General features: G+C 56.2%; 1 protein-coding gene across 2 annotated transcripts; it reads left to right on the top strand.

Moving 5' to 3' along the window:
• The first annotated feature begins 1929 nt into the window (after positions 1–1929).
• On the top strand, positions 1930–7184 carry LOC135892526 (phospholipase A2 inhibitor and Ly6/PLAUR domain-containing protein-like). Of its 2 annotated transcripts, XM_065420320.1 has the most exons (6): positions 1930–2072; positions 2209–2336; positions 4450–4566; positions 5316–5465; positions 5860–6000; positions 6859–7184. In XM_065420320.1, exons 2-6 carry the CDS (start codon positions 2288–2290, stop codon positions 7071–7073), a joined length of 672 nt encoding a protein of 223 aa, XP_065276392.1. In that variant the 5' UTR covers positions 1930–2072; positions 2209–2287; the 3' UTR covers positions 7074–7184. The 2 variants fall into 2 exon arrangements, with proteins under 2 accessions (XP_065276392.1, XP_065276391.1); XM_065420319.1 differs by lacking the exon at positions 1930–2072 and having other exon boundaries at positions 2171–2336.
• The last annotated feature ends 1275 nt before the right edge of the window (positions 7185–8459 follow it).

Below are 8459 nucleotides of genomic sequence, written 5' to 3'. Positions count from 1 at the left end.
CTATTTAGCATATACATAGAAGTTAGAATAAGGGAATGTTTAGAAGACACCGACCAGGGCATACAGGTCAATAGAGCAGACATCAACAACGTAAGACACACTAAGGAACCAATTCATATCACTTTGAGGAACTTCAGAACATGCTTACTTTTGGGAGCGATGGCAGCAAGAAATATGGAAAGACCATTAACGATGGGAAGACAAAAAATATGGTAATACGTAAAGGCCATAATGCACATGGAAGGCAACACCTGTATCTTGACGGTCAAATGGTGAAACAAATGAATAGTTTCCCCTATTTAAGGAGTCTAATAACATCCGACTGAAGAGGGGAGGAAGAAACCAGGAGAAGGACAAAGCTTGCAAAAAATGCATCCAACAACTTCCCACGACTTCTGTGTCCTCAAAAGTTAAAACGACACATCTACACTAGATTGCTGCAGTGCTACAAGTGGTCAGCCCTGTTGTACCAAAGAGAATAACGTCTTTCTGTGGACACGTAGCTCGGTGATCGCAGATCAGCTCAATTCGAGGACACAGACAGTCGGGCAAGATGTCAGGCAAACCAGGAAGAGATAGAAGGAGAGCCAGCTAGGTTGGAACCGTCAGCAGACGGGCTGGTCTCCAAGGCAGAGGGGAAGTTTTATACCTCTGTCCCAATGGTGGAAGAGACTGTACCATGCTGACAGGTGGATGCATTGGCTTTATCCCTGCCTCCACGTGGTACCTAGCAGAGGGTGAGAAGATTCGTCCCCCTGATCCCACAGCTATCAACGGGTTTGTTACCGTCCTCCAAAGCAAAACATACAAAGGGATGAGGTGCAAACCGTTAAAGGATTTATTGAATCAAGGTAAGTGTAGCGAGGCGGTGTGGTTCCCCGCCGCCCTGGAGAGGGACGAGTCTCCAGGAATCAGATAGACATCCAAGAATGAAACTTAAGGGGTGGCAGAAAACTTGGTTCACGCCAGGTGAAGAGAAATCTTGGGCTCCTTCCTTAGAGAAATTCTAGTTGTGCTCCAGCTTCCACCCACTTGACTCCCCTCCCCTCCCAGAGCCAAGGATAGGACCCAGGAGACCTGGCTCCTGGCCCCAATACTCTAACCACTAGGTCCCAGTCCCCTCCGGGAGCCAGGAGTAGAATCCAAGATGCCTCGTTTAATCCAACATACCCCTAGCAGGCCAGGAATAGAAGCTATGTTACTTTGGGCATCTGGTTCATGGCAGGTCTCTGACCTTTTAAAATCCAGCTTTCAATTGAAGCTTTTCTTGCAATTATGTTTTTTCTAAAAAATATCGGGGCTTGTTGAAAAAATTCTCCACCTTTTTCCCCCCAACCAAACCAGAAACCAATTTTGGGAGGAGGGGGATGGAGGGACGGAGAAAAGAAAATAATTGGGGGAGGAAATGAGAAACATGGACAACATTTTTGAGGAATATTTTGGTGAAACTTTTTGGGTTAAAAAAACTGAAAGGCAAAGAAAAGGGATCTCCTTCTCAAAAACAACGCCTCATTCCTCTAAATCAAATTGCGAAAGCTGTTCCCCCCTCCCTTTTTGCAACTTTAAGCCAATAGATGCAATTCTTAGTCTGAGTTTCCAGGAAGTTGCATAAACGAGCATTTGTCAAGTAGTCCGGCTTCTACATTCATGGCTGGAACTTCCTGAAAATCCATATGCCCATAAAGGAGCCAGGGAAGATCTAGTGAAGCAGATTTGGCATGATTTGGAGGGGGGATTCCTGAGAGACAGCCTCTCCACCATTAAAAGCAGTGTGTGGTTTGGCGCCACTTCACAGGAAGCCAAATATTGTGTATTGAGGAGTGTGTTTGAAACAATAAGTGACTTAAGAATGGGGGTGGGGTGGTTTCCTGTCCTGCCGGCAGGCCAAAGAGCTCAGAAGGGAAGCGTGGGACTAGAGGCAGTCTGCAAAGAACCAGCCGAGAACAAAGAGGCTGAGTTCTCTCTCTTGTTTTTGGTTCTTCCATGTATTTTTCCTAGATTCTCAGAACAAAGTCATTTAAGACAGCAACCTTCCAGCTGGAGTATTTGCGGTTTGTTTCTGACTTCTCCAGGTGAATTCCGCGAACATACCAGCCACGAAGGGCTCATTGATGCGGTTACCCCAGAACTGTGGAAATAGATCTGAGGATCCACCCACCCTATCAACTGGATGTGGCATGTGCAATCTCTCTTCTTATCTCATTTCAGCACAACTGTGATAAATCCCCCAGCTGAGGATTTGGCTGCATCACAGACCACAGCACCGGTCTACTGCTTCCCCCTGACCATGGAGGTTTCTCTTGCCGTCTGCATCCTCGCTGCTCTCCTGGCTATAGGTGAGTGGGGTCTGTTCCTACAGGGGCTGATTTCCTAACTTCTCCAACGGACCAATGGCCCAGAGCCGCCTGCCGGGTGAAACTGTTACTGAATGTAACCGAAAAGCAGCCACAGGATAACGAGGGCTCAGCTGGGGGCGTCTGAGTGACAACGTCCCAGGAGGAGAGGGCTGGAAGTTACCAAGTCCCCGTGACAGCGAATGAAACAATTGTGGAAATGGGAGGAAATATTTATTCTTTAAATTACTAGAACCGTGTTGTGACTGGGCACGTTTCAGAGCTGTGGAGGACAAGGACATTTTGAACGGGGACAAGGACATTCCTGTCTGTTGTCTGACAGGAAGCAGATCAAAACTTCCGTAAAAATAGCTCAAGGTTATTTGAAGGGCATTTATATGTGATCCCCAGCCGGTGTCAGGAGGGCGCAGCTGCACTGGAGTGGGTGGGGCCAGGGGACAGGGCCCAGCTGGTGTCGGGGGTGCAGCTGCACTGGAATCAGTGGGGCCGGGCCCAGCCGGTGTCAGGGGGGCCCAGCTGCACTGGAGTGGGTGGGGCCAGGGGCCAGGGCCCAGCTGGTGTCGGGGGTGCAGCTGCACTGGAGTCAGTGGGGCAGGGCCCAGCTGGTGTCAGAGGGGCGCAGCTGCACTGGAGTCAGTGGGGCAGGGCCCAGTCGGTGTCAGGAGGGCGCAGCTGCACTGGAGTCAGTGGGGCAGGGCCCAGTCGGTGTCAGGGGGGCCCAGCTGCACTGGAGTCAGTGGGGCAGGGCCCAGCTGGTGTCAGAGGGGCGCAGCTGCACTGGAGTCAGTGGGGCAGGGCCCAGCTGGTGTCAGAGGGGCGCAGCTGCACTGGAGTCAGTGGGGCAGGGCCCAGCTGGTGTCAGAGGGGCGCAGCTGTACTGGAGTCAGTGGGGCAGGGCCCAGCCGGTGTCAGGAGGGCGCAGCTGCACTGGAGTCAGTGGGGCAGGGCCCAGCTGGTGTCAGAGGGGCACAGCTGCACTGGAGTCAGTGGGGCAGGGCCCAGCCGGTGTCAGGAGGGCGCAGCTGCACTGGAGTCAGTGGGGCAGGGCCCAGCCGGTGTCAGGAGGGTGCAGCTGCACTGGAGTCAGTGGGGCAGGGCCCAGTCGGTGTCAGGAGGGCGCAGCTGCACTGGAGTCAGTGGGGCAGGGCCCAGTCGGTGTCAGGGGGGCCCAGCTGCACTGGAGTCAGTGGGGCAGGGCCCAGCCGGTGTCAGGAGGGCGCAGCTGCACTGGAGTGGGTGGGGCCAGGGGCCAGGGCCCAGCTGGTGTCAGGAGGGCGCAGCTGCACTGGAGTGTGTTGGGCCAGGGCCCAGCCGGTGTCAGGGGGGCGCAGCTGCACTGGAGTGGGTGGGGCCAGGGCCCAGTCGGTGTCAGGGGGGTGCAGCTGCACTGGAGTCAGTGGGGCCAGAGCCCAGTCGGTGTCAGGAGGGCGCAGCTGCACTGGAGTGGGTGGGGCCAGAGCCCAGCCGGTGTCAGGAGGGCGCAGCTGCACTGGAGTGGGTGGGGCCAGGGCCCAGTCGGTGTCAGGGGGGTGCAGCTGCACTGGAGTCAGTGGGGCCAGGGCCCAGTCGGTGTCAGGGGGGCCCAGCTGCAGTGGAGTCAGTGGGGCAGGGCCCAGTCGGTGTCAGGGAGGCGCAGCTGCACTGGAGTCGATGGCAGGTGTGACTTGGCCCTTGCTGCACCGCACCGGAGAGTGACACCAGCTCACACCCGCTGGGGATCTCTGGGGTTTGTGAGGTGGGAAAAACCGCTGGGGAAATGAAATCTGCAGCGAATCCGGGAAGATGCAGCCCCCGAGCAGCATGAAATGCCTGTAGCCACCTGGGACCATCGACAAAGCTGGGGCAGCGCGTTGATGAGGGATGAGGGACACCAGGGCGCTGTACCCGGAGCTTCCCCACAGAGTAGGGTGACCAGATAGCAAGGGTGAGAAATCAGGACAGGGGGTGGGGGGTAATTGGCACCTATATAAGACAAAGCCCCAAATATCGGGACTGTCCCTATAAAATCGGGACCTCTGGTCGCCCTACCACAGAGCCCAGGGGAAGGTGAGGGAGGGACAAATCCAGGTGGCTCATGTTCTCTCTCCGTCCCCAGGGGCCTGTCTGCGGTGTGAGGTTTGCGATGGATCAGGAACCAGCTGCACAGGTGACCTACAGACCTGCGATGTTGGGCAAGACACTTGTGGCATTGCTTGGACAGACTCCACATGGGGTAGGTGAGAGGGACCCTAACCAGCCTGGGTCAGGGAACAGGCTGGGGAGCTAGGACGCCTGGGTCCTATTCCAGTCCCAACTCTGGGAAGGGAGTGGGGTGGGTGGGTCTGAGCAGTGGTTAAGGAGCCAGGACACCTGGGTTCTATGTTAGACGCTGTGGGCTAGCTCCCCAACGGGGCCTTTCCCCTCTCCCCTCCTACAGTCGTGCCTGACCCCCTGGCTCCTGATGGGTCTCTCTCAGTCTCCCACATCCATGAGGCGTGTCTAACCCACTGGGCTCTTGAGTATACGGGGGGCACCCTTCCACCTCCTCCCGTGGCTGGGCTTTGTGCAGGGCCCAATCCGGTAGGGGTGCTCCGAGGGCATCCCCTGAATCAGGCTCCGCAGGTGATATCGGCAGGGGAACACCTAGTCTGTGAATCCCCTTGTGGCTAAGGGGTGAGCGGGACACACGGCGTTGGGATTTCAGCGGCCCTGCATGTACCCCCTGGTGGGAACTTTGACAACGAAAGGACTTTATGGGCAGGAGATTCGGGGCCGGGGAGCTGGAGGATCTAAATGCTGGATGTAGGTGCTGGAATCGCTTATCTAGCCCTGTGGGACCTTGGGTAAGTTGCTTCCCCACCCTGAGCCTCAGTTTCCCCATGGGTAGAGGAAGGCTAATGGCACCTGGGTGTCGTTGTGAAGAGGGCGTTGATGGGATGGGAGTGGAAGGGGAATAAATCTCTGTCTTCTCCTCCTATGCAGTGGGAAGCAAGACTCAGACAGTTATAAAAAAGTGTGTGTCCTCCGACCTGTGTAAAGCCAGCCCCTTCTCTGCAAATTTTGGCGATGCAATGACAAGGACAAGCTTCAAATGCTGCGTGGGAAATGCCTGCAGAACCACCAATATTACAGGTACTTCTCCCCGTCTCTGTGTCTCCTCCTCCATCCCACAGCACCTCCCGCTGCCTGGAACCCACCCCACATTAACTTCCTGAGTCTGGTCCTCCGACCCTGCAGGGGGCACCCCATTGAATAACACTGAGCCTGTGTGCAGGTGGAGTTTATTGGGCTGGGCTCTAGTCTGCCTCCAGGTGTGAACCCAGCTGGCCCCACCCGGGGCGGGGTCCAGGGCTCCCTGCTGCAAACCTCTCCCCTGCCCCTGCTGCCTCCAGTGACCCCGGAGCTACAGCTCCCCCTGCAGTGGGCACCCAGGGCTGAGCTGTGCAGCCCCCAGCTGCTCTCCCTGCCCCGACGCCTCCTGGGGCTCGTCCCCCGAGCTGACTGCGTTTGCTCCGCTTCTCCCCAGTGCCCCCGGCTGACACCAAACCCAATGGCCAGCGCTGCCCTGGCTGCTACGCGATGAACGCTGATCATTGCAATGAGCAAACCATAAATTGTACTGGATCCGAGACCCAGTGTATTGATGCCACCGGGACTATAACAATTGGTAACTTCTGTTCATTCATTCTGGGGTTATTTTTCCTTTGTTGTTTCTCGCCCACCCCCTGTAGGTGTGCAGTGAGTCACTCTTTGGCGTCACTAAGTGAAGGGTATTGGCTGCAGATCAGGACGCCTGGGTCCTATTCTCAGCACTGGGCTGAGGTGTGACCTTGGGCCAGTGTCTTCCCCTCCCTGTGCGTCTGGTTCTCCTCCCATCCGTTTCCTGTGTCGAGTTTAGTCTCTAAGCTACTCGTGATAGGGACTGGCTTAGTCTTGGTGGCCCCTGTTGTGCCAGGCGCTGAATAGACCTTAGATGGAGATTGGGGTCCCCTCTTGTGCCTGATGCTAAAGGACTCCTGGTGAGATACAGTCCTTGCCCCCAAAAGCCTGCAATCTAAACAGGCAAAAGAAGGATCGTTCTCCCCATTTAAAAAATGGGGAAACTGGAACAGTTTGTGCCATGACTTGCCTAAATTCTCACAGGGAGGCTGTGGCAGTCCCATAATGGTGCCTTAAGTCACTACAAAGCCACCCTTCTTAGAGATCCCACCACTGCCACCAGCACTGAGCTGTTGCTGCTAGATGAGCTGGCGAGGGCTATAACTGGCCTGACCCAATCCGGGTACTGACGGTGGTCTCTAGATCGGGGCTGTGAGTGATTTGTTCACGGACACACCGCGAGCCTGCATCAGAGCACAGGAGAAAAGGAGTCCATGTAGGCCCAGACAGCTGGGGGTGAGCAGAGCAGATGGGGAGATGTAGGCTGCGGGGCATCCTGGTGGGGCACTGGGGGTGGGGGGTGTTGTGTCTTAATCCAGCTTGAATAGCCTGACAAAAATTGCCTCCTCCGCCCTCCCCCCCACAGGTGGACATAAAAAGCAGACTGTCATGAAGGGCTGCGCTTCCAAGTCCATCTGCATCATGGCACAAGTGGCTTTGCAGATGTTCACAGATATCAGTGTAGATCTAACTGAGGTCGAATGCACAGAGGCCTCCGGCACGGCGGGTGTGGCTCTGGGACCAGCCGGGCGCCTCCTCCCAGCCCTCGCTGGGCTTCTCCTGCTAAAGCTTCTCTCCTGATTCCCCACCTGGGGCAATGGCCACACCGCACTGAAATCCACCCAGCAGCCTGCGTTAGCTGCTCTCCCCCACAGGGGTTCTCGGCTCTCAGATGGACTCACATCCCCTTGATAGTGTTGCACTGAATAAAACAAACCTGAGACCAAACTCTTTGGATTTATGTCTCTGTTTATTTCAATGAGGAAAAATTTAATTCTTGTGAGTGGGGATGTGAAAAGCCAGGTAAGACGAGAAGCGCGACCACACCGGGTCAGGTGAATGGTGCAGCTAGTCCAGTGTCCTATGTCCGACAGGGGCACACCCAGAACTTCACGGGCAGTGCCCAGAACGTGGTGATATTGGGGAGACACAGCCCTATCTTCCCCTCCCGGCTTCTGGCAGTCAGATGTTTAGGGACACCCAGAGCATGGCGTTGTGTCCCTGCCCATCTTGGCTAATTGCCATTTATGGCCTTATTCCAGGAACTTATGTAATTCCCTTTTGAACCCATTTATACTGTTGCCCATCCCCACATCCCCTGGCAATGAGTTCCACGGGTTAATCGTGCAATGTGCAGAAGGGTACCGCCCCTTGTATGTATTAAACCTGCCGCCCGTTCGTTTCTTTGGGTGACCCCTGGGTTTTGGTGCTGTGGGACAGGGGAAATAGCAGTTCTCTACTCACTTTTCTCCACCCCATAGCATGATTTTCTAGCCCCCTGTCGCATCCCCCTGTCGTGAGGTGGTGTGGCCCCCCTCTGACCCAGAGGGGGGAACCACCCTCTGTGCCCAGGTGGGTGGAGCCAGATCCGCCTTGCCCCTCCCACCGGCAGTGGGTAAGCAGAACAGGAAGTCTGGCTGTCGCGCTGCTGGAAGCACAGTCGGCGTCTTGTGGCTGGATTACCCGCTGACTCAGTGGCGGCTTCTCCACCACTGCTGGGGCCCTGGGTCGGGTCCTGGTGGAGTTGGGTGGGCCCGGGCCCCACCGCCACCCCACCACGGGGTGGCAGCCTCCCCTCTCCAGGTCAAGAGGCCTGGGTGTGTCGGCCACCTGCAGGATCTAGGACGCCTGACTACGGTGTTTGCTCTGCCCCTGCTTAACGGGCCCAGGGACTATAGACAGTTGGCTGCTCTGCCCCCGGCCTGAGGACCAGAGCATAGGGACTCCTGGGAGGCCCTGCTCCTGCCTCGGGGCCGGAGTCTGTTCCCTGTTTGGGGGCCCAACCCCGTTAGACCGGTCGGGATGCTAACTCCTAGTTTGCTAATTACCCTCTGATACTAGATGGTGGTCCCGCCGGTGTAGTGGGGCGGTGTGGCCTCCCTCCGACTCAGAGGGGGAGGGACGATCACCACACGACTACACCCCCCTGACCTGTCTCTTTGCCAAGCTGTACGGCCCTGATCTTTT

The sequence above is a fragment of the Emys orbicularis genome, chromosome 20, assembly GCF_028017835.1.
Source record: "Emys orbicularis isolate rEmyOrb1 chromosome 20, rEmyOrb1.hap1, whole genome shotgun sequence".
Lineage (NCBI taxonomy): Eukaryota > Metazoa > Chordata > Testudines > Emydidae > Emys > Emys orbicularis.
Note: the sequence above shows the minus strand (reverse complement) of the source record. Positions and strands in the feature narration are given on the sequence as shown.

Bases quoted from the DNA above. Each gene is read 5' to 3' on its own strand.
- LOC135892526 (XM_065420319.1), top strand. From the start codon at position 2,171: ATGTGGCATGTGCAATCTCTCTTCTTATCTCATTTCAGCACAACTGTG. The intron at 2,337-4,449 runs GTGAGTGGGGTC...CTCCGTCCCCAG, and splicing joins CGCTGCTCTCCTGGCTATAG to GGGCCTGTCTGCGGTGTGAG. The intron at 5,466-5,859 runs GTACTTCTCCCC...GCTTCTCCCCAG, and splicing joins CAGAACCACCAATATTACAG to TGCCCCCGGCTGACACCAAA.